General features: G+C 48.3%; 1 protein-coding gene across 1 annotated transcript in view; it reads right to left on the reverse strand.

Moving 5' to 3' along the window:
* The window catches only part of LOC147711712 (uncharacterized), a 251,462-nt gene that overhangs the window by 67,691 nt on the left and 157,592 nt on the right, over positions 1 to 26,179 (reverse strand). Inside the window, exon 8 of the mRNA XM_086922427.1 lies at positions 887 to 962. Coding sequence (XP_086778553.1) covers positions 887 to 962 — 76 coding nt within the window. The remainder of the gene's footprint in view (positions 1 to 886; positions 963 to 26,179) is intronic.

Below are 26,179 nucleotides of genomic sequence, written 5' to 3' on the forward strand. Positions count from 1 at the left end.
GCCCACTTTGTCACTGGGGCACCAGGTTCGAGTTACGGCATCGGCTCACCATCCTATGTTTCTGGGCAAATCACTCCCTGTGCCTACCAAAATGAATGTGTCCTTGTGTAATGTAACTGGTTCTAATGTAAAGCACTCCAAAACCTTCGGGACGAGTTTGCACTATATAAAACTGCAAAGAAAAACCCTGTACACACCTAAATGTAGTCCTTTTAGTGCTTTTGATAACTGAGAGTCCCAGCTCAGACATGCTATTGTCTAGTTTGCCCCGGGGCAGGTGAAATGACCTAGTAGGGTAAAGCATGGAACTTCCACAACCGAAAAGAAAGTGATAGGAATGGAAGGGTCACTGAGATTGGCAAGAGAAAAGGTCATTAAAAGTCACGATGGGGGAAGAATTTAGCTCGCTTGCTGGGCACTCTTGTTTCTGGATACGACTTCATTTTCTCTTCACTGGATACAATAAGGCTTTTAGCGGTGTTAAAACATAAATGACACATATATAATCCAATAAGCGCTTCATCATATCAGTAGGGCATTCCTGCTGTATGTTCTTCCCTCCATTTTGTACACTTCTAGATGCTTTCCTCTCTTGATTGAACTTACATTTTGAAACCTGCACCACTTCAGCAGCCCGCGACTGGACATGCGTGCATCTTCATATCTCAGCTGCTGATGTGTCCCCAATTTTCATAGAGTTAGCCCTCCTTGACTTGTCCCTGCCTACTCTCACAATGTTCATTGTATCAGATTAATGATGAAAGGATGGGCAGGGGAGGAACAAAATAATCTTACTTCAGGATGCACTACTCATGCCAATGGCCTGAACTCCCAATAGCTCAGCATGGCCAAATAACGCCCTTTGCAACATATGCAATTGACCTACCGCACTGAGATGATCTTGTCCACATGCTTCTTGGACAACTGCAGAGAATTGGTGCCAAAGGGAGTTTCACAAAGATCTGCAAGAAAAAAAGGCACCATTTAGAAAGAGGGTGGCCTTCTGAAAAAAAGTTATACTTTGTAACAGTGATGCACGAGTAGATGCTTAAACATCCAAGTCCATCTAAAATACCATTCACAATTAATCCTAAATCCAGCTGCAACCCCCTGAACTGCCTATCCTATTCCTCCTAGCCTGTAACATTTTACAGATCTGCAGAAGCATTTGGCCTCTCACCTCCATACGTGTAAACTAAATAAACACACAATTATTTCACGAGTAGCAGAACATTGCCATGGTGGCAAGCTACATTACATGGCCACAGTTCTGGGGAGGTGGCTGGCATGTGTGCACTGTTACAACCAAGAAAAGGATTCCTACGGAATCCATACCATGATCATATCCAGACCATATTAAATGAAGAAGTATACGTTTGGTGAGACCTTTGCTAAAGTTCCTTTATTCACTCACCATGACATTTCATTCCTTAAGGTGGATAAATGAGGGGTTCACCTCATTTAGACAATTCACTGTTAGGGTCAATGGGTTCTAGGAGACCATTAAAATCATTGGTGGGCATCCTACCAGGTTATCAGAAGTGATGACCTGAGTTCCTTTAACGGAGCACTGCCACCAGATTTTGTAATCCCAGCCTACCTAGCGGGAATTTCAAGGGTATATTTACAAGAAAATGGCCCAGCATGGTGCCGCAAGCAGTTTTGCTATGCCAAACTGTGTTATTTTCTAAGTGCAGGAGTCTGTTGTATTTACAATAATATGGTACATTCCTGTACTCACCCCTACTCCGGTACAAAAAAGCAGCCTAGTGCCATGCGCAATCACCCTTGGACCATGGTGCAAGGGTGCATGCGTTGCAGGGATCATTGTTGTGCTGGAAGGGACACCTTCCTGCACAAATACAGTCATCAATGGCATTTTGCTCCTTCTATTGTATTGTATTGTATTGTAATTGCATTTATATCGCGCTTGCTACCCCTGATGAGGCGTCAAAGGGGGGGCGTGGCTAGCAAGCCAGCATGGCGGATGGAGTCTGCTAGAGCTCCGGTGCCGCCGGGGGAAAGTAAATCCTGAACGCCGTGCCGGTGGGCCATCCTGCACATCCAACGGCGGGAATCTGTCCCCAAAGTGCCCCGCTAGACTCGACTGCAGTTTGGGGGCTCTGGGTGCTGCGGGAGTCCGGCGGACCGCGAGCACGTATCTGCAGCCTTGCTCCCCTCAGAAAGCCGGGACCTCGAGTACGGGCTGAGCCCGGGACGCGTTGCGCTATCTGCCGCGGCGGCGGGAGCTGCCCTGCGGCGTTTGGCTGGTGTGGCGCCTGGCGTGAGGAGGAGCCCGAGAGATCCAAGCTGGGATCACCCCCTTTCACCCCCACTGCCACCGATGTGAGAGCCGAGAAGGCTGGGGACGACTACCCGGAGAGGGAGACTGCTGCATGGACACGAGCCCTACCTGCTGGCTGCTGAAATCCCGGGACCGCGCTACGCTGCCGCCTGGAACTGGAGCCTGTTAGGACTAGCGCTGAGCGGGAGCCACACGAGACACCAGAGATAGTGATGCACTGAGCCTCTTGCCGTTCCCCGCTACCTATCTCCTCCCCCCCCCCCCCCATTGCTGCCATTGCTGGCGCCGGAGGAGCGCGAAAACGGGACAGGGCGAGTGTTGGCGACCGGACCTGAGCTGGAGCCGCAGGAGGAGCCACCGGGACTACCCGAGGTGAGGAGGAGGTAGTGACCGTGGGTGAGATCACTGGTCTGGATCAACATTGCGCCAGAGGGGTGAGGACCTGGACGGGAGGCCACAACCCAGCGACGACGCGGGAACGGCCTGAGGCCCGACGAGAGGCGCGCAGCTGGACGCCATTGCTAACATAAGGGGAGAACACACACTCGCCCGGCCTAGCCCCCAGGACACGGCGGACACTGGCGCCCATCCTACGAGCTGATCTCTGACGCCCCTTAGAAATGAAAGAAGGCGTAAGTGACTTGCAACCTTGGTGCGGAAAGGGGCGAAGACCACGGATGGCAAGGACGGGGCATCTGCGGGGCCTACTCAGGACGCGGGCCTAGGAGGTTCCACACCTCTCACATTGACCTCTACCCTCTCAGAAGACCAACAGGGGGACAAACTGGACCTAATCCTAAAAGAAATCAGAGACTCTAGAGCCGCGATGGAAACGCAAATGGGCACTCTTACCACTAACCTTTCATTGCTTAAAGCCGACCACAACAAACTGGCGGACAAAGTCAAAGACCAGGGGCTGACGTTGACGGAACTCACCCCGACGGTGGCGGAACACACTGCATCGATCAACCAACTCCAACACCAGATGAAAACTCTTGCGGAACGCGTGGAGGACGCAGAAGGCCGCAATCGGCGCAATAACATATGCGTCATTGGGCTTCCGGAACGATGTGAGGGGCCCCACGCGACGGAATTTAAGGAGCAATGGTTCCGCCAGAATGTAGCGGCTGAGGGACTATCGCCGTTCTTCTGTGTGGAGAGAGCACACAGGATACCCACAGACCGACCGAGACCAGGACAGCTACCACGGCCACTGATCGAAAAGATCCTCAACTACAGAGACAGGGACACGTTGCTTAGACAGGCCCGGATGAAATCAGTCATAGAATACGAAAATAAACGTATCTCCCTATACCCGGATTATACCAACATGGTGCAGAAACAGAGGTCCTCCTACTACGAGGTGAAAAAGAGACTCCAGAGAGCCAAACTTCGCTATGCCTTGTTGTTCCCTGCACGTCGCAAGGTGATCCACGACAACAAAACGCATTTCTTTGAAAGTCCCACGGACGTGGAAGAGTGGCTGGAAGTGATGGACATTGAGGAGAACCAGGACCCGACTCAAGACTCAACGGCCAGCGGCTCCAAGGAGGGACTGAATCACGCGGAGGGCAATCCGGGCGCACGGAGCGTAGAACCGAGGCGGCGAAAACCTACGGCCCAGCAACAGAAACAAGGACAGGAAGATGCTATTGCAGTGTTGGGCTCCTTCAGGGAGGAACATGAAACAATACCCACGGACACTGAGGACAGCACGATTCATTCGGACTCAGAAAACAGTATGGTTCTATTTCCGACTGTTACACCCAGAGCGGCGGATGATCTCCTGGACAATGCCCAAGAATGACTCCTACTATGGATGGGACGTGGAACCCCAAGTCAAACTGGTATCCTTTCTTTAGTGTAACTTGAAGGTACTGCTGAAATTTGGTGGGTGAGGGGGGCTCATGGGCAGGGTGCAGGACTGGAATTACATGGTGATATGCTGACTCCGGTGGTGACGGAGTCGAGCTCTCTAATTACTGTCTCTGACACAAGGTCCTCATGCTCCCAGCACCCCTATTTCACACAAGAATATAGTACTGCATAGACAGGACACCGGGGGACACCCCCCCATCAATAAACACGGCTACCAGACATAAGAGATTGACTGTTCCTCTCCCGGCGGCACTGTTGAGCCGGCAGCACAGACGGATATGGCTCTTTGGACATGGCCCAAGCTTAGCCGACCCCCCAAAAGCGTATGCAACACAGAATGTTTAGTTATGTTTTACTGTTCCATGTTCGGCACAACAAGGTTCCGAGGCTGCGCCTATAGAGTTTGTGGTTGGGAAGGGGAGGGAAACGTCTCCTGGCTAGCAATGAAGATGTACACACTGAAATGTAAACTACTGTTCCTACTAATACCTGACTCCGGATATGGCTGATGCGAAAGGTAAATACAGGCTGGTTACCTGGAATGTGAGAGGGTTAGGGGCGATACAGAGGAGACATAGGGTTCATGCCTTTCTGATTCGACAGCAAGCACACATTGTGTTCTTACAGGAGTCACACCTGACACAGGCTGAAGCGCATACACTACGGAAAAAGTGGAGAGGCACCATTTTCTCCACTACATACTCTGCCTTCTCCAGAGGAGCCACGATATGGGTGAGATATGGTACCCCTTTTGTGGAATTGTAAAGAAGGGTAGACGAACAGGGGCAGTACGTATTGATAAAGGGCACACTAGATGGTATAATGGTGGTGTTGGGCAGTATATACTCCCCGAACTTCGACCAGGACAGGTTTCTCACAACCGTCGGTCAGGCCTTGGCAGACTGGGTAGACATTCCCTGGATTTTGGGGGGTGACTGAAACATGGTATTAGACGTAGAACTGGACAGATCGCACCCTCCCCTACAAGCGACAGGGGTACATAAACTGTCTGACTCCTTTAGGACATGGCTACAGGGATGGGGAATGGCAGACGTATGGCGCGCGCTGCACCCAGAACACAAAGAATACTCATACTACTCCCCATTGCATAACCTGCATACCAGACTAGATAGATTCATATGCATCACCCCCATACTGACTAAGTGCATATCCTCAGACTACCTTGCAAAAACCTTTTCAGACCATAGACCGCAAACACTAGACCTGCATTGGGGTAGGGTACCCTCACCAGTCCCAAACTGGCCGCTCAATCCCTCCCTGCTTGACGACGGCCCATTCCACTCACACCTTGACGACACATTATCCAATTACTTCAGGGAAAATTGGGACTCTACGTCCTCGAACTTAGTGGTGTGGGATGCTATGAAGGCCGTGATACGAGGGGCTGCGATTGGTAGACTGGTAGGAGCCAGACAAGAAATTCACGGGAAACTCTGTGAAGTAGAGAATCGCCTGAAGGAGCTTGAGACTGAGGTGGGACGGGACCCAGAGCGCAAAGGCGACCTGCAGCTAAGTAACATAGAACATGCAGAAATACTAGAGACCTTAAGGGTCATTGATTATGGGGAATACCTGAGGCGACAGCAGGCGGAAGTGGATAGATCCGGCGCGTTGCTTGCCAGGCTGATCCGAGATGCCCCAGACACCCCAGTAATTACATGCGTCCAGGATGCAACAGGCAGACAAGTCCACACACAACTAGAAATCAACAACGTGTTCTAGTCCCATCTAGAGGGACTATATGCTCCCCCCCCTGAAACGGACAGAGATGAAGTGACTGACTTCTTGGCAGATCTGCCGATCCCGACCCTGGCCCCAGAGACCCAGACGGACCTAGCCGGACCCATGACACAACAGGAAATAAAAATAGCTATCCGCTCACTTAATCGGGGAAAGACTCCGGGCATGGACGGACTGCCTGGGGAGTTTTACCATGTCTACTCCGAGTACTGACACCCGTGTTGGGAAAAGATTTATAAAACCGCTTATGAAACCGGCCATCTGCCAGTCACGACTATGCAGGCATTGGTAATATCCATTCCGAAACCCGGCAGAGACACCCTGGATGTGGGCAACTATAGACCCCTCTCCATGCTCTCCTCGGAGTATAAAATCCTCAGTAAAATCATCGCTTTGCGTATACAGACCCATCTCCCTGGCCTGATTCATACTGATCAATGTGGCTTCCTCCCGGAGAGAAGCACTTCCCAGAATACGCGGAGACTCCACGCTCTCATGTCGGCCACCCCACAAGACCTGCCACATGCTGGCTGCATAGCCCTAGATCTCAGGCAGGCGTTTGACTCCCTGGCCTGGGATTTTATGTTTGAAGCTCTGCGTCGTTTCGGTTTCCCGGATGCCCTGATCAAATGGATTCGCCTGCTATATACGAACCCGACGGCTAGGGCACGCACGGGCAGATATACCTCAGATAGCTATGTTGTTCACAGGGGCACCTGACAGGGATGCCCGCTGTCGCCACTGTTGTTTGTGATTACACTAGAACCCCTGGCGATTGCACTCCGATACAGGGCGGCGAAGTCGGGAATAGTAATTGGGGACAGCCATAACCTGCTCTCTATATACGCCGACGATATCCTGGTGTTCCTCCGTAGTTTGCAGGATGACCACTCACAACTAGCGGCCATCTTTGACCGATTCGAGAAAATATCTGGCCTGGCCATAAACCCGAGAAAATCATTGGGTTTCTATTTTCGGAACGGGCAGCGACCCACCCAAATACAGTTTGGAACTCACGAGATCCAGGTAGCACCAACCACGTTTAAATACCTCGGTATGAACGTATTTCGAAGCCCGGAAGACCAGATAGATGGTAATATACGGAAAGCAGTCAATGGCCTTAGAGGCAGCGTGAACTTTTGGACATCCCTGCCCCTCTCTGTAATGGGCCGAGTGGCGGTATCAAAAATGGTTCTACTTCCTAGGATTCTGTATTATTTTGTAAACTTACCAGTATTAATCCCGCGACGCATTTTTGCCACACTGAACACACTATTAATAAACCTTATATGGGGCTCAGGAAGGCGGCGGATAAGCCATAAGAAATTACAACTAAACACCAGACAGGGAGGCCTGGGAGTACCAGACCTACAAAGCTACTACTACGCAAGCCAACTTCAATGGCTGTCACGGTGGGTGGCGGGCAGGAACCTACACGAGATTGCTCTCACGGCAGACCAATTGGAACGTGGAGTTCTTCACTCCCTTTTATTGCCTACGGCTAAGATCCCCAGAGACTGCCACCCCCTATTGCATGTAGCCTTGAAATGCTGGCAAAAGGCATTGTCGTATACGGCGGGAACCACTCCTTACGCAGACAACATCCCCCTCCTGGGACTCCCGACGCCACATGGGACCCTGACGCGATGCAGATTACAACCTTGGTTGATGGCCGGGGTAGACAGAGTGGGAGACCTGTTTGGGGACGGCATTCTACTTGATCATGCCTCTTTCCCACAATACACAGGCGCCCCACAACGCTTATATCTCCTGCACGCCTCGGTGACCCAATATGTCAGACGCACCTGGGCCCCACAACGCACCAAGCCTGAACAGCACGAATTACTTCATCTCCTACATTACATGGGGACGGGCGGACATCTAGTGAAGTGGCTCTACGTGGGTATCAGGGAACATGCTGCTTTGCCCCTCACCGCACTTAGGGAAACTTGGGCTACGGACACAGGGGAGACCATCTCAGACGGGGTTTGGAAGATCATCCTGGGTCATCACAGGAGGGTGTCCAGAAATGTTAAATTCAAATTTATACAAGCCATGGTTCTACATAGGGCGTACCTCACCCCCCCAAAGGCTTCATAGGATGTTCCCTGCCACCCCCCACACTTGCCCTAGATGTCAGGGAGACGAAGCACACATTCTCCATATGCTGTGGAAATGCCCGAGAATCCGCAACTACTGGGGGACGATTAGACACATATTGTACACTATAACAGCCCTGTAGATCCCTGCGGGGGCACTACCCTGCCTGATAGGACACAGGAAGAGGCCTAAGAATTGTAAGGCGCAACTGAAATTTCAGGATTTAGCCCTCTTGTTAGCCATCAGAGTGATCACCATGAGATGGAAATCGCCCAGATCCCCGAACGCAGAAACATGGCGATCAGATCTGCTGAAATGGGGAAAGGCGGAAACTGCCGCGCTGCGCAGGGAAGAGGAGAAGGGCCTACGCAAATATCCAGTTGCGCAGGACTGGGAACGAATGCTGTTAGACCTAGACGATGTAGACCTAGAAATGACGCAGTGAGGTACCTGTAGATTGTATGCCAGATGTACGGATTGCCTACAAACATGGGTATTTAGACTACTGTAATGGTCAACTAGGCCTGAGGACAGTAATATTCTCTGGAGAAGCTACAAGCCAATGCATCCAAACTTATAGTGTGTGCGGAGGATGCAGCTGGGAGACGGGGTGGGAGAGGGAGGGAGTTAAGGGATAGTTCACATACAGGCGATACTGCAATTTGTATACTAATGATAACTGATGTAACAGAAAATTACTTGAAAAATATAAGATAAGATGAAAAATAAGTGCATGATAAATAATACGCCACAGTTACGTTACAGAAAAAGGAAAAGACTGATATAATGTAAATGGAATAATTGTACCATGTAATATCTGATACAGTCACGAATAAACAGTTTAAAAAAAAAATGAGGCGTCAAAGCGCTTTTTGTGGGTGTAGCACGCTACTCCAGATCCCATAAAAGGATTAGTAGTGAATTAGTATAGTGAAAATATGTAAGTAATTTGAGTGGGGGGGTATGCTAGTCAGTTATTTGTATTGAGAAGGATAGTGGAGGGATAGAAGAGGGAAAAAGGTTTGCATTTATGTAGCGCTTGCTACACTTGATGGGGTATTGAAGCTTTTTTTTGGCAAGTACCAAGCTATTTCAGAACCCAGAACGGATTAGTGGTGAATTAGTATAGTAAAAATAGGGAAATCATTTGAGTGGTAGATATAATAGTCAGTTTACTTTATGCTTTATTTCGGTCCATTTAGACCATAAAAGTTCATAAAAAACACAATTTACATCACATCTAGTCCAGCATCCCAGCCATTTTCTAAATGAGTCCATAATAAGCTATGAGGGGATCAGTGTTTCCACAGTTACAATGCCTATTTACAGTTAAAACAGTTAATTTTACAAATATAATTATAAAAACGGTTAAGAATGTTAAAAAGTCATTTGCTTTCAGGGGATTCAGTTATTCGATCACTAACCACATAACTACAGTTAGGTTGAACCATAATAATAAAATAAATTAATAGCAGCTATAGGGTTTAGAGTGAATCGTTGCTTTTGGTAGATAGGCTAGTTGTACAGATTTGGTTGTTATAATTTTATGGTATCACTTTTACAATTTCAAACCATTCTTAGCTCTAAAATGCATTACATTACAAAGGAACCTGGAAACACAAAAAAACCACCAATTGCGTTGTATCGGAATGTAAGATGCGCTCTGCCTGGCCACAATATCTTAATTGTAAATTGGTACATAAGGGTTTAATCCACTTTTTCCTTGCTTGCTCATATGCAGGACAAAAAAATAAAATATGCTTGTCATCCTCTTTTGCTTGCAGCTGGTTGTTACAGAAAATACACTTATCAGAATCTTTAACGTTTGCATTACTACCCCATTTGGATGTCTTGTCATTGGTTTGTAAAAGCCTGTATCTGAATTTCAAATATAACGATTTAGCAATTGGAGGGTTTACCTCATCCAGCAATATTTCAAATTGGGGGGGGGGGGGGGGGTCCTTAAGCAAAAGAAAAGATGTGGTTAAGGATCTTAAACTGGGATCATGTAGGAGATTGTTACTTAGATAGTTCCAGTATGCTGTTTTTACTATCTTGTTACATGCCCTAGTTATATCCAAAGGATTGTCCCAGTATTCAGATAGTCCTAATTTTTTAAACCAACAAAAAATGTGTTTAAACCAAAAAATACCTTTTGGAAGGCCATAGGGCATTATTTCCTGTAACCCCTTTTTATAGTGCAGGAGTTCTTCTGTGGACCACATTCTAACCCAAAATAAAAGGGGGCGTAGCGCAGCAAGATTGTCAGTACGTTTTAGATTTAAGTCAAGGAAAACTGGGAGCATTGGGGTTCTATTTGGTAATAATAGTAGCTTGCGGATACATTTATTTTCTTGTGATTCACGTTTGCATTGTGGACCCCAAAGTTCTGCCCCATACAGGGCTACTGACTGAGCCTTAAATTTATAAACCTCGATGGCGGGAGAAACCGCCTGCGAGGAGCTTCCATTGTGTTTTTTTATGATGGGGTTACAATTTTGAAGTAGAGATAGTTTGTTTTTCTCTGGTTGAGGTTTCCATGACAGTTTAGAGTCCAATGTAATTCCGAAGTAATTAAAGCTACATACATATTCTAGCCTTTTACCATTTAACTCCAGGTTCTTCTTAAAAGTTTTATTTGGATTAATAGACATGTATTTAGTCTTAGTAGGGTTGATCTCAAGACCCTTTTTAACACAGTACAGATAAAAGGAATTTAGCAAGTTTTGGAGGCCAGTGGGGGTTTGTGAAATAAAAATAGTGTCATCTGCGAAGAGTAACGCTGGTATCACTCCCCCCCCACCAACTTAGGTGAATAATTTTTACATCCTTCAAGTGAAGAGGGAATATCATTTCCATATAGGCTAAACAATGTAGGTGCCAGAACGCATCCTTGCCGTACACTCCGCTTCACAGGTATTTCTTTTGTGAGTTCTCCCCGTGGCCCCCACCTTACTTTTGCATAATTCCCTTCATGCAACCTAATTATCTGGACTAATAGTTCGATTGGCTCCCCTAAATTCTTCAAGCAAACCCACATGCTGCTTCTGGGGACCAAATCGAACGCACCTCTCAAATCCACAAAAGCTACATATAGTGTGCCCTGCCTTACTGTTATGTATTTCGAACAAATACATAAGAACCTGAAGACCTGATCAATGGTACTGATCCTCCTTCTAAACCCTGCTTGAAATTTTGTTAATAGATCTACCTGGTCCAACAACCGGGAAAGTATGTGCCTGGCAAATACTTTTTGTGGAATATCGATCAAACTAATTGGTCGATAATTCGCTGGATCAAGTCTGTTCCCCTTTTTAGGTTTCGACTGGGGAACGGAGCGTAAGCTCCGCCCCCAGAGAAATCTGTAGTTTCCAGTAAGGACTCTTGAATACGCCCCTCTGTTCGATTGGCTAGCTCCATAAATGGAGGCTAGCCATTGGAACAGAGAGGCGTCCGTCATGGCCGGACCAGATTCGGGGGCGTTCCCGAGAAATTTTGGCTTTTGGCTACGTCATGCTACGTCAGCCAAAAGCCGGGAACGCCCCCGAATCTGGTCCGGACGGGCCGTGCTTGCTGCTGTCCTGCCTTCCTCCGTGTCCCTCCTCCCCCCGTCCCCCCTCCCCCCTCCTCGCTGTCCTGTGCACGTTTCCCGCCTCCCTCCCGCCATCCGTGTCCTCTCCCGCCGTCCGTGTCCTCTCCCGCCCCCCCCCCCTGTCCTCGTAGGTGCTTGTTACATCCATGCCGAGCTCCACTGCGCGCGCCGTCCTCGGCTCACCTGCACTTTAAGAGACAGATTGTGGCCGGGTTTGATGAGCGGCAGAAACTCATAAACAGCCTTCAGAGGTGGAGGCTGCGGTTTATTAAACGTTCACTTTAGTAAGATTGATATCTGATGCAGTGGGTATTTTTAATGTGCCGAGAGCCACAGGCACTCCAGGTTTCTGGATCTGTAATGTCTTCCGGCTCCTCCTTGAGTATGGGCGGACGCTTCATGCTGTCAGACCTAGGCGCGGTTTCAAACCAGCCCCCTTTGTGGATTGCGACGGGTCGGGTGTCTGGGGTGCTGGAGCGAGATGTGCAGCTCTGGGGTCAAACACAAGATTGACCGGCTACTTCACAAAGAAGCGGTCACATGGAAGTAACAGAAAAGCCGAAGGATGGGTGGGCTACAAGCCCCTCTATGTTCTTGATAAGCAACAAGATGCAGGAGAAGCTGTTCGAACCAGTGAAATGCGAGGACGTCCCCGGGTGGCAGGCAGGGAGTGTGAGGGGGGGAGGGGAGGCGTCCCAAAAATCACGCAGGCACATGCTCACTTACAGTATACGACAAGTAGAGGGTGCACGGGAGTGGCTTAGGGGCAGCGGAAAGGGAGAGGAGCGCGGATTGGTAGGGACGCTAGGCGAGATGATTGATGTACGTGTCGGTGTCCCGACAGCACCCCTCGGGACTTTGTGCCCCCCTCGATCATACAATCCGAGCTTCTCGCTTCTACATTGGCCACAAAAGGACTCGTTCGTCGTTGTAATTGTTGTTCTGCCATACTATGGGGTATATAATAACTAGTGAGTGGCGTGGATATATATGGTCACCAGCTCTTCCCCTTTGGTGCGTCCTTCTGAAGTTCACATGGTGGCGGGAGGCATGCTTGCGTATAGACCTACCAGTGCCAGCCGCTGCGGATAACTTCTTACTCTCGTTTCCCCCTCTGTGCCTCTCCACCGAGGCCTCTGGGGCATCGCAGTGCTCCCGTGCCGCGCCTGGGAGGGTCAACCCGGCTCCTGGCTGTGCGGCCCTGCTTGCAAAGGAGGCGGGCGTTGCAGGCGTTCATTAGCCCTGCGGCTTGCAGCCCCTGGGCTCTGGCTTTGCCTACTTAGCCTTCTGGGAAGGGCCTGGCCTGACTGAGCGGGTTGTGTCAGCAGGATGTTATCGCACCAATAAGCCTGCGTCCCCGCTGGATTTTGATACCGCGGCTGTTAGGCGGCCGATACATAATATATGGGATGTGTGAGGGTAATGGATCGTAAACAATTGTCGTGCTAACATATTACTGGCATGCGGAAATGTGTACGCTACCCCTCCTGGCTACATGGAGCACCTGCTCTCTTCCAGGCTGCCGCCTGCCAGGGTCTGGGGGTGCCACACTGGTGGGAAACGGATTCTTGTTTTCATTGCAAGTTTATCGAACGCGTGACTAACAGTACAATTACAGTTGCAGTGAATTCAGAATTCTTTTTCCCTAATACATTTGGAATCATAATTTGCCATAACATTTTATACGTTTTCCTTATTATGCAGCGCAGGTGCGATCATTAATCCGCAGTTTTTCTCTGGACCCTCATGAGTGTGAACAGGGTCAACTGTGGTGCGGAGTAGCTGAACTCCCCTGTGTCCTCTGATTGTGCATCATTGGCACACTTCACTACAGACCGCAGACACCTACGCTCAGCAGCTGTGATAAATACCAAGAAGGCTGTCCAGCGCCGCAGATGGTGATGCATGGGGTTCATTCAGTTTCGGCTCCACCGTGCTGTTTACACGTGTGTGCATGCTGACGATATGTTGCTTCTGTTGCAAGAGGAGCCCTCACTTGCCAGTCTAATTTTGGATACCTCGAATCTTCCCTTCCTTGTCAACTAAGTAAGTGAACCTTGTCAAAGCCAGTGGGTCTTGCCTTTCCTACCAGGCGTTGTACTGTGATTTATTATTTTTATTTTTTTTGCAGTTTTGTGTAGCGCAAACTCGACCCGGAGGTATTGAAGCCCATTAAAAGAGCACCAGTTACATTATATTAAGGTGACATACATTTGAGAGGCGCAGTGTTTGTGTCCACAATCACTGGATGTTGAGCCGATATTGAAAGTTGAACTTCTCTTCACATTTCCAGAGTCTGCAGCTGGGTCCGAAACGCCATATCCTCTCCAATGCTTGACTGTCCGTGCGTGTTTTCTTGTGTGTACTGCTCTGCATTGTGCAGGAGGCAAAAAATGGCAAAATCAATAGATCAAGCACCCAGTAGCAAAGGCGAGACCTAGTGGCTTTCCCAATCCTTATTCTCAATAGCAATTGAACGAAAACTAAATGGACCCTGTGCCCTTCAAATTTATGTGGACGTTTTTGACCAAACATAATTTCTACGTCATTCTAAATTAGCGAGAGAGTGTTTTTGAGGTGAATGCGTATGTCCTTTTATTTAGTCAGGAACGCAGTAGTGCCTGAGGTCCGAGGTCTACTTATAAATCCTCAACTTGATATTCGTTTCTTTATTTAACATGTTTTTCACACAAGAGGTGAAAATTGCTTGCTGCACACGTCATTATTTGTTTTAAAAAGCGTCGTTAGGCGAGGGTTGTCGAAGATCGGCCCTTCCAGGCCTCGTGCCTGACTCTTTAATTTGATTGGTATTAACACCAACTTAACATAAGCACTATGCCATCTAATATAATAGTTAAAAAAATCTTTTTATTAACGATACAAAAAAGCATTCAGCTGCAAACACACCAAGGTAGACGAGGATAACAACAGGGTATACAACATGCAGATTCAGATTTCCACTATTAGGCAGGACTCCCCCGCCCTGTCCCATCAACATGATCGTCAAAGTTATCAAGTCTAAGGCTTTCAGCACTAATCAGTACTATTGAGGAGGCCATACAAGGATTCCCCAATAGAAATTCCACTTGCCCTAGACCTGTTCCCACTTTCTGGGACAACCTCTACTTTCGTAGACCACTTTAACGGCCACCATGCATCAATCCATATATTTTTTCCAATCTAGAAGGGATTATGCTGTGGGTTCCTCCCAAGCCAGGGCAAGCACCACCAGCCCCAACGTGGTGCACAGCGGGCCCAGGCACCATCAGAGAAGGAGCAGCAGCAGCGGGAAGCCCAGCCAGCACCACATCTTGAACAGCGAGCAGAGGATGCTGGGGTTCACGTTACACGGCAGCAGACAGTACCAACCCCGCAGAAGTGCCTGGCTCCAACTCCGCGCAGAAGTAGCAGCACTTCGCACAAACAACACAGTGGTTGGTCTTTCTGTACAAGCCCAGGATGCCCCGAGCTGGACTCATCGTGCCCTGGCTGGCCCTGGCAGCGCCCGGGGCTCTGAGCAACGATAATTGCAGGATGTGCAGGGGTTTGTCAGTGTGGGGAAACTCCTCTGAAACACTGTGAATCAATTCCTATGATGCTTTTTCTACTCTGGTACAATAAGTGTTTAACAGGCCGCCAGGCAATGGTAGGAAATCTGTTGAGTCTGCCTTTTCTGTGCGGTCACCCCAGATTTTTCACCTTTATCGTGCTCCTATGGGTGCTGATCTAATCACTGTATCCATTTTGTGACACTGTTGTTCAGTGCCACTGTGCACGTTCTCTGGTTCTAAAATGGTACGGTCAAAATTGCTTTCACCCCATTGGTGTATTTAACTTTCCCATAAGGTCATGGTAGGTGGTGCAGAAAATACACTAATGGTTCTGGGTGGTGTGTGTGTGTGTGTGGCTCTGGGTGTGTGGGTGTGTGGCTCTGGGTGTGGGTGTGTGTGTGTGTGGCTCTGGGTGTGTGGCTCTGGGTGTGTGTGTGTGTGCCTCTGTGTGTGTGTGTGTGTGTGGCTGGCTCTGGGTGTGTGGGTGTGTGGCTCTGGGTGTGGGTGTGTGTGTGTGTGGCTCTGGGTGTGTGTGTGTGTGTGTGGCTCTGGGTGTCTGTGTGTGTGCCTCTGTGTGTGTGTGTGGCTGGCTCTGGGTGTGTTTGTGTGGCTCTGTGTGTGGTAGTAATTACTGTCTGCTGAGCTCCTCCGTAGGGTACAATAGGTCTCACATTTGCGAGAGATTAAGCTAATGGCAATGTAAATGACAATGCCATTTATTTATCTGTTTTCAAAACCAACACATAAATACAAATTTTGTCATTTACAATGCCAATAGCTCAAACTTTTCCAAAGGCGAAACCATTGCATTGTAAATGCTTGTTAGGTTTTGCCTGGCGAAAAGATGCGCTCTGCGCATCTTTTTCGCGCAGGCGAAAACCTCTTGAGTTCTATACGGGAGACAGGAACGGCCTCCGTCTTTCATTGGCTAGCTCCATAAATGGAGGCTAGCCATTGGAAGACGGGCCTGTCCGTCAATGCCGGACCAGATTCGGGGGCGTTCCCGAGAATTTTTGGCTTTTGGCTACGTCACGCGACGTCAGCCAAAAGCCGGGAACGCCCCCGAATCTGTTCCGGCATTGCCGGCACCCGGCACCCGCCTTCCTGCTCCGGCCGTCTTCTGCGTCTCTCCTCCCCCTTTCCCGCCCCCTCCCGCTTGTTTCCTGATGCTGGCCTCCCCCTTTCGCCGTCGCCAAGCGAAGAGCTGCCCGAGGGATTAGATGAGCCAAGATGCCCTGTCACGGCAGTTCTTGTTCCCCCTTGTGTCCGCCATATTGAAGTCCAACTCTGCTTCTGGCGCTGAGGCTGGAAGTTCCTGTCGTGAACCCTTGGCTGCGGACAGCTTCTTCTGTCCGGTCTCCTCCAGCCGGCTGAATCCCAGCCTCCCCGCCCGCCCCGCCATTGATCATGAGCCCTGCAGATGCTAAGCGAGGAGCCAAGCGCAGGAAGAACAAGAGGGGCGGCGGCAGCGCAGGCACTGGAGCCAGTAGCAAGGCCGGGGCTGTCGTCCGCAGCCAGCAGCACAGTAGTCCCAGCGCTGCTGGTATGCATCCTGGAGAGGTAAGCCTTCATTAGGGAAAGGGGCAGGGAGGGAGAGACGGGACAACGGAATGGCTTCTGTAGAGGAAGCGGAGACTTGGAAGCGCATACCCACAGGAGACTGAAAGACGGACGTACAGGGATAGAGGCTGAAGGGGGCACTTCGGGTGAGATGGCAATAGACTGGGTGAACCTGGAGGGTCAGGAAGGTAGAAAAGAGCAGATCTGATCAGACTGGGAACTGCTTTCTGGAAGCCAGTTTATCTGGTTTTGTTTTGGACCTTGGTGCCTTAGTATAAGTGCACCCCTGCCTTGGAGAGGCGTTGTCCCGTGTGCTTATGTGTGTGAAGTACCACCTTGGAGGGATGTCGTGAAAGGTGAGGTGCTGTCATCTCAGCTGGTCTGCAGAAATTCTCCTTCTTCGTCATCTTTTGTTTGTGTAGTGCCGTGCGTTCTGGATGGAGAAGCATTTTTTGGGTGTGTTGAGGAGGGAGTAGTGGGAGTTTGAGGAAGTTGCTGTCCTAGGTCCTGTGGAGGACGTGGTGCTTGCTTTCGGTGGAGTTGTTGGAGCAAAACCGTTATTACAAGTGTTGTAGTAGGTGCACCTTTTTTGTGCAGTTATTCGTTCCACTTGAACCGCGCATTAACGTGAAGTAGATTATGTAACCATCGACATGGTTCTCATCAGGAAACGTGTCATTTTCATTTACAGCGATATGCCTGCAAGTCGAATTTTCAAACAATAACTTCTAGCGACCTCTGATTCCGTTGTAAGTGTTGTGGGTCTCACTTGGATACTGCACAAGTGAGGGGGATCATTTTGGGGTTGGGGGTTGACAACAAATGCTGCAGGCAGAGTGAATGTGTCTTAAATTGGTACGGTGGACATGGGGCTAAGTTCTGCAATTGTACTACAGAAAATGGCTGTGACGTCACTTGGTGCAGCAAGAGGGCTAAACACTTAAACGAGTTGTCAGTCTGGATAGGTTTTTACATCGAGTCTGTGACTGGCGTTTTAAGTGTAATGGAGATGGCGTTAAGAAGGATGGTGTCTGAACGTGATGGTGGTTTCAGTAATTGCTGTAAACTGCATGCATCTAACGGGGCTCAATTCTTTTGGGATTATTAGGTATTTATGCATTTTCCCTCCAGGGCTGACAGAGCCTCACTACAGTGCGGCCATCATGTTAGCCTGCCCTCTAGTCCCCCCCCCCCCCCCCCCCCGCTGACAGTGTCATTGAATCGTCCCCTCAGAAATGATTGTTCATTAACTGTAGTGTGAGGCCTGCCTAGTAAGCTGGTACCTGGAGGCTAATGTTGCAAAATGCTAATACAAGTATTAATTCAAAGGAATCATTTCGGCGTGCCCTGCTTGTCATCGCTTGAACTGTTAGTAATGCGGTTTGCCACTGTAGTGCTATGTTACGCAAAATGCAAAAATGAAACTTATGTTGATACTGTTACTTTTGGCGTTGCCCTTGATCTGCATTAATCCTTAGATGTGGTTGCTAACATAAACATTGCCTACATAACGTGCAGCATATCTCTAAATAGATTCACTTTATACTATTTAAAGCAGGCACATAAAAATAAATGGTGGTGTAAACTTACTTCTGGGAGAGCAGCTTGATGTTTTCACCTTTGTTTTGGAGGCAGTCCCAAAAAAGATGTAATGGTCTGTAAACACTGGACAAATCACGCATTCCGAAGGTCTGCTGGTCGGTAAGCTTGACATAAATGGTGACCCTTTGAAGATTATTTTCGGAGCAGTGCTCTGTGCGAATGCTCCATTTTAGAGCCGGGCTTCTGAGGACACTCTGACCTTGTGCCGTTTAGATTGCGGGTTTTTCTGTCTGCGGAGTCCTAGAATGCGAGCATTATTGCCCAGGGGCATAGCTATTGCATCAGGCGCAGTGGCACTTGGGGCCAGATCTATGAGAAATGAGTGGTCTCTACTACCGACAGAAGGGCAGGGGGCTCTTACGCCTTGCTTGCTGTAGGGTCCACAGCACCCTGGCTAGATATTAGTGCCACACATTCCCACTAAAACCCATATGTAAGAAGATAATTGCATTTTACATTTAAGGTTTTTTCTCCTTGTTTGCACACAAATTCCTGCAGGTAACAGCCGAAGTAACAGCCCTAAAGCAAGCAAGAAGTACTCCCCCCCTCCCACCAATCCCTGTTAGGTAGTGGAAACTGTCCAAACTGGGGTGCAGACAGCCCCTCTCACCTTTCGGCCTGGTACCACTGCACCAACCGCACTACTTCCCTACTGACCGTTCTCCACTTCAGCCCCGTCTAAATTACAATTCATGCTTGTGACCCTTTTGCCTGCTTGTGCTTGTTTTCATGACCCTGTTGCCTGCTTGTGCCTCCGTGTGCCCATGTTGCCTGCTTGTGCCTCTGTGTGCCCCTGTTGCCTGCTTGTGCCTCCGTGTGCCCCTGTTGCCTGCTTGTGCCTCCGTGTGCCCCTGTTGCCTGCTTGTGCCTCCGTGTGCCCCTGTTGCCTGCTTGTGCCTCCGTGTGCCCCTGTTGCCTGCTGGTGCTGTGTTGGTGTGTGTGGAGGGCTCTGTGTGGCTGTGTGTGTAGGAAGCTTTGTGTGGCTGTGTGTGTGGGGGGGCTCTGTGTGGCTGTGTGTGTGTGGGGGGCTGTGTGTGGCTGTGTGTGGGGGGCTCTGTGTGGGGGGGCTCTGTGTGTGTTTGTGTGTGTCATTTGCGATAGATAAAGCTAGTGGCATTGTAAATGACAATGCCATTTATTTATGTTAAAAAAAACATAAATAAAAATAATGTCAAGAGCAATGCCAATAGCTCTAACTTTAACAAAGGCAAAACCATTGCATTGTAAATGCTTGTTAAAAACTGTTACTATCTCGGCCCCCTTCCAAGTCTTTGGTATCGGCCCAAAGCTTGCAATCGCATTACAAAGTGTGTTTATATATGGACCCCAAATAATCAACTTGTGTTTTAAGAGATCACCGGGTATCTTGTCCGGTCCCGGCGCTTTGCCAGATTTGACTATATCTAAAACTTGAGTAGTTTCCTTCAATGTAAAATGCAATTTGGCTGCCTTTGCTATCACAATCATATCCTCCGTTATTTCAAATGTATCTTCCTTTAATTCAGTATAGAGTTCAGAGAAGTGATTTACCCAGGTGTCCTCATCCAAGAAGACATTTCTTTGTGTTCTACCTGTTCATTTGTCTTTAGCTATGAGATTCCAAAATCCAGCCTGGTCCTTAACCTTGGCTGCACGTATTAGGTCAGCCCATATCTCCTCGTCCAATATTCTCTTTGCAGTTTTTAGCGTCTGGTTATTAATGCACCTTTTTTCCCTAATGCTTCCCATCTCTTTGCCCTGTATAGCTTTAATTAACTCTTGTTTAGCAATTCTGCATTCCTTTCTATACCATGGCTTTACGTTACCAACCCTTTGCGATAATTCTGGCTTTCTTGGTTTAGGGATTCTACTTAATACAGGGGATAAGGCCTGTACCAATCTCCCATGGAGATCAGTCATCGTTTTTGGGTCTATGTTTTCGCCTATAAAAGGGGGAAATATGTGTGCGAAGATTTGGTAAATGATACATATCGCCGTTTTGTCCCCAAGAATATTTGGCCACTTTAGAGCTTGATTATTCCTTGACAATATGATTTCATCGTCTATGCTGCCAGTTACCGCTACACCAGCCACTACTATAGAGAGAATTTCCGGTGAGATCTGCAATCCCAGAGGTAGATGGTCACTCTCTGTTCTACAGTCTATTTTAAGGTCACGCAAATGACACCAGCAATCTAGTGACACCAGGATAAACTCTATATAGCTACGTGAGTTACCTCTATAGAACGTATAGGCTTTTGGTCTATCGGAGGGAAGTCGCCCATTACAGGCTCTAAGACCGTGAGCCAGTGTTAGTCCCAATAGTTGCGTCACAGCTAGCGTGCACTTAACCTCGTTTTCACTAGCCAGCTCAGGTATATTGTATGCTTCATCTTGGGTCTCCATCAATTCCCCTGTGAGGAAGAACTCACCGCTGTAGCTCCATGGGCGGTTACGCCTCGTAGTTCATCAACGGATTGCTCGGACACAGAGAGTCCCACTCCCAAATCTGAAACTCCATGCCGTCTTTCCGTGTTCCTACAGAGAGCCAACGATAGTCAGGACCCGGAAGGGGGTGGACATGACCCAGGAGGTACACCTGGAGAACCAATGAAAAGGCGAGTTTACAGGGACGAAGGCGCGTCGGGTTGGAAGAGGAAATCAGCGGAGGAGACGCCAGCGGAGGAGACGCCAGCGGAGGAGATGGAACCTTTGCAAACTCACGGCAATTTCTCAAGTTCCTTTACCTCAGACAAAGAAAGACTTAAGAGCCTTTCTAGGACTGTTGGGATACTATTGGAGATTCATTCCTCCGTTTTCGCAGAGGGCAGCCCCTTTGACCAACTTGTTACAAAAAAATTGCAAGACTGAGGAAATCCTCAGACATCCCTCGCCTGAAATCAGACAAGCGTTTGAGTCTCTTAAAAACACCTTGACATCAGAAACCGTTTTAATCAGTCCTAACTATTCCCTTCCTTTTATCCTACAGACGGATGCCTCCGACTTGGGTATTGGGGCAGTCCTATCGCAAGATACAAAACAAGGTGAAAAACCCATCTTATACATAAGTCGGAAGTTGTTTCCAAGAGAACAGAACTATGCTACCATAGAGAAGGAAGCCTTGGCAATTAAGTGGGCTATAGAATCGCTGAGATACTATTTGGAAGGTAGGGAATTCACACTATACACTGACCACGCTCCCTTGGAATGGTTGGCTAGAAACAAGGGACATAATGAGAGAGTGCTCAGATGGTTTCTTGCTCTCCAACCTTATCGGTTTTGTACTAAACACAGGAAAGGTAGGGACCAAGGCAATGCCGACTTTTTGTCTCGTTTCCCTCAAGAATCATCCCCAAGTAGTAAGACAGCAAGGGAAAGGGGATGTGAGGAAGAACTCACCGCTGTAGCTCCATGGGCGGTTACGCCTCGTAGTTCATCAACGGATTGCTCGGACACAGAGAGTCCCACTCCCAAATCTGAAACTCCATGCCGTCTTTCCGTGTTCCTACAGAGAGCCAACGATAGTCAGGACCCGGAAGGGGTTGGACATGACCCAGGAGGTACACCTGGAGAACCAATGAAAAGGCGAGTTTACAGGGACGAAGGCGCGTCGGGTTGGAAGAGGAAATCAGCGGAGGAGACGCCAGCGGAGGAGACGCCAGCGGAGGAGACGGAACCTTTGCAACGGAACCGGACCAGCGGGCCAGAACTCCGGAACGACGACGGCGCCGAAGAGGAATTGGACGAACCGTGGTGTGAGGACTGGTGGAGTCCCCCGGAGGATGCTGGAGAGCGGCCGTGACTCTGGAGAGTTACGGCAGGGCCGGTGAGTGGGGTGTTACAAGGGACTGAGGGTAGAATACGGAACAGTGATATTAGACAAACTGGTATTCTGAATTAATGATCGTGTAACTCAGTTGTCCTGACATAGCGTTTTGATAAACAGAGAAGTTTGGTTTATCTAGTGAAAACGTGTTGATATTTCGAGAGAGTTGAACAGCCACTTAAGTTCATATATTGTTTCAGGTTACGCATCCAAATAGGATGTGGTGACCGAGATTCTTTGTTTGTATAAATGACCGATTGACGGTGTCAGCTTATGACCATTGCAAACCAATTCATTTCGTCCTTAACTTAGCACACGTTAAGTTTTACGTTAGTTGGTTTATTTTCTTCTTAATTTACACGGAACGTACTGGAAGCAAGACACGTGGTGTGGTGACGGTATCCTCCTATACCTGTTATATAGAATCAGTAATCTGACGGCCCCTTTCTTTTCTGCTTCTTTTATGAGCCTCTGGGGAAACCCTGAAAATTCCGAAGACGAGGAGCCGGGAAACATCTCTAACACAGCCCCTCTACAAGCGGAAGAAACGGACGAGGATATTCACGTTGATTCACGAACCTTTGCTCATCCATCTGTTATTAATAAACAACCCATTCGAAACTATCTTCTGCCTCCACGCCTGTTTATCCGACCTGCGCTCCCACAAGTGGTGTCAGAAGTGGGATCCGAAGGCGCGATTGAGGCCGCACTAGCCAAAATGGCCGAAAATCAAGAACACCTGGGAAAGGTGATGGAACGGTTCTTGACTGTGGTGGAAGAAGACCGAGCGAAGATACAACAAGTGATAACAGGTCAAGGACAAACTCAGGAGACAGCACTGGGAAAACTGACGGAGGCCTTGGGACAGCAGAGAGGTCCTACTACTTTGCCCTCCGTCGTATTACAGAGATATGTAAGTGGAGAAGACCCCGATTTTTTCTTTACTAACTTTGAGAGAATGGCGACCGCAGCGTCGTGGCCTGCGGATAAGTGGGGCCAGTATCTAGGACCCTTACTATCAGGCGACCTACAAGCAGCTTATCAGGCAGCAACGGTACAAGGGGGTGTCGCCTACACAGACATAAAAAAATGTATCATGGAACGATTAGGAATTGACGATGAATCATATAGACAAAAATTTCGTCAAATGAAGGAAGGTCCCCAGGAGACACCGCGAGCTTTGTATTTCAGGGTAAAAGACATGGCCGATAGATGGTTAAAACCCAATACCACCGACAAAAACGGCATCATGGCAAAAATTTATTTGGAACAGTACTTGACATCCCTCCACCCTCCTATCCAAAAATGGGTTCGACAACAGGCCAATCTCACGCTTGAGACAGCAGTAGAGATTGCAAGTGCTTATAGTAGGGCCCAAGAACTTCAGAAAGGCACTGACTATACAGTAAAGACTAGTGGTCCCGTACTCCATCGACCCCCTCGCCCACCTCCACAGAAGAAACCCGAACCTATAGCCATTGTACCTGGATCACCTATAATTCGGGCCCCGATGGGACCTCAGTGCTACCAATGCGGAGGTATGGGCCACATTGCACGATTTTGTCCTCAAAAAGAGAAAGAGGAACCCATGGAAATAGGTGTGGTTCGCAATTATTATTGTTCTTCCTCTGAGAGAAAACAACCACCATACCATTGTACTATATCTGTGAACGGACAGAAAGTAACAGCATTAGCCGATACGGGTTGTCTACACAGTGTGGTACGACCGCAAGACTTGGGCACACACATTGGTCCCGTGGATGGAGCAGTAGCAATCAGATGTGTGCACGGTGACACAAAACCCTATCCAACTGCACAAGTAAGGATACGACACCCGAAAGATGAAGGCACTACTCTGACTGTCGGGTTAATTCCTCAGTTACCCGAACAAGCAATCCTTGGGACTGATTATCCAAAGTTAGACCAGTTGTTACAGGATAAGCCACCCCAGGAAGAGGAGTGGTTATCGACTGCCCCGTTTTCACAAGACGAAGAGAAAGAATGGCCAGAAGCAAAAGCACGGAAAAGTAAGAGACAAAGACGGGCGGAGAAAAACAAAAATCATATCGCATTGCCAATAACTGTAGATGAAAATCCCTGGGAAACAGATAGAAGTTTCCATGCAGCTCAACAGGAAGATCCGGCACTGCAGGGAGCATGGAGTCAAGCACTCAACGAAGAGGACCCCCAACATGTATGTCCTTACTTCTTTAAGAAACAGGGTTTGCTATATAGAAAGGGAAATCCAACACAGAAAGCCCAACTGCTAGTCCCTGAACTATTTACGGAAAAGGTTTTATATTTGGCTCATAGTCATTTACTTGGGGGACATTTTGGAGCCGAGAAAACCGAAAAACAAATCTTAGATCTTTTTTATTGGCCTGGGATATATCAACAAGTAAAACGATATTGTAGAGAATGTCCCATTTGTCAGCGTAACAGTAGGTACCACCCACCTAGAGCCCCCTTGCAGCCTCTCCCAATAATCAGCGAACCTTTTAGTAGAGTTGGCATGGATATCATAGGACCATTGTTACCCTCACGTAGTGGATGTAGGTATGTCCTAGTGATTGTAGATTATGCCACTCGGTTTCCCGAAGCTCTACCCCTGCGGAAACCTGATACCACTAATGTGGCGAAGGCCATGATTACTGTCTTTACCAGAGTAGGGTTTCCGAAGGAAGTCATAACCGATCAGGGGACCCCATTTGTATCCCGACTAATGAAAGAGGTGTGTTCGCAGCTAGGGATCAAACAGATACGTACATCAGCCTATCATCCCCAAACGGATGGTCTGGTCGAAAGGTACAACTCCACTATCAAAGCGACCTTAAAAAAACTCCTAGCGTTAGAAACAAGAAGGTGGGAGGATATGCTGCCATTGGCTCTATTTGCCATTCGTTGCAAGGAGCAGAAAAGTACGGGCTATTCCCCCTTTGAGTTGTTGTATGGTCACAAACCCCGGACCCTACTCGAGATGGCACAAGAACGGTGGGAGACGGAACCACACAATTCAAAACCCATCACTGAATATGTGTCAAATCTCCGAACTCATTTGAGTCAGATAAGGACAATTGTTAGAAACAATTTAGAAGAAGCACAAACAGCTCAAAAACGTCAGTATGATAAAGGTGCTAAAGCGAGGTCATTTCAAGTAGGAGATCCTGTATTATTGATGATGTCGTCCTCTGACCATAAATTATTGGGACAGTGGCAAGGACCATATATTGTAGTAGAGAAAGTGACTCCAGTGACTTATCGCATCGAGTTAGACTCAATTCGACATGTGACCCAAGTGTACCATGTCAATTTACTGAAAAAATGGGAAGGGCCTATCCCGGACGTTGTGAACCTGGCAGAGACAGAAACCACATCTTTTGATCAGTGTATAGATCCAGATTTGGATATAACTTTACGGGAAAGATTGACCCAGGTATTGCAACCGTTACAAGATACCTTTTCCACTACTCCAGGCAGGACAGACTTTATAGAACATGCAATCAGAACGCCACCTGGGAAACGGGTTCGGTTGCGACCCTATAGAATTCCTGAAGCACGTAGACAGACTATAAGGGAAGAAATACAGAAAATGCTACAAATGGACATTATCGAACCATCCATGAGTGAGTGGAATTCCCCAATCGTTCTCGTTCCCAAACCGGATGGGTCAGTGCGCTTTTGTATTGACTTCAGAGAGGTAAACAAAATATCCGAGTTTGATACTTATCCCCTACCAAGAGTCGATGAGATGGTGGAGAGAATCGGTCAAGCAAAATATATCAGTACTCTTGACCTCTGTAAGGGATACTGGCAAATTCCACTTCGCCGAGAAGACCGTGAGAAAACGGCCTTTTCCACACCTGATGGGTTATATCAGTTTAAGGTTCTACCCTTTGGGTTACATGGAGCACCAGCTACTTTCCAGAGGGCCATGAATGTGATATTGCGACCACATGAACGATATGCTGGCGCTTATATTGATGATATAATTATCTACAGTGAAACATGGGAACAGCATTTGAGTC

Source organism: Lissotriton vulgaris, chromosome 5 (genome assembly GCF_964263255.1).
Source record: "Lissotriton vulgaris chromosome 5, aLisVul1.2, whole genome shotgun sequence".
Taxonomy (NCBI): Eukaryota; Metazoa; Chordata; class Amphibia; order Caudata; family Salamandridae; genus Lissotriton; species Lissotriton vulgaris.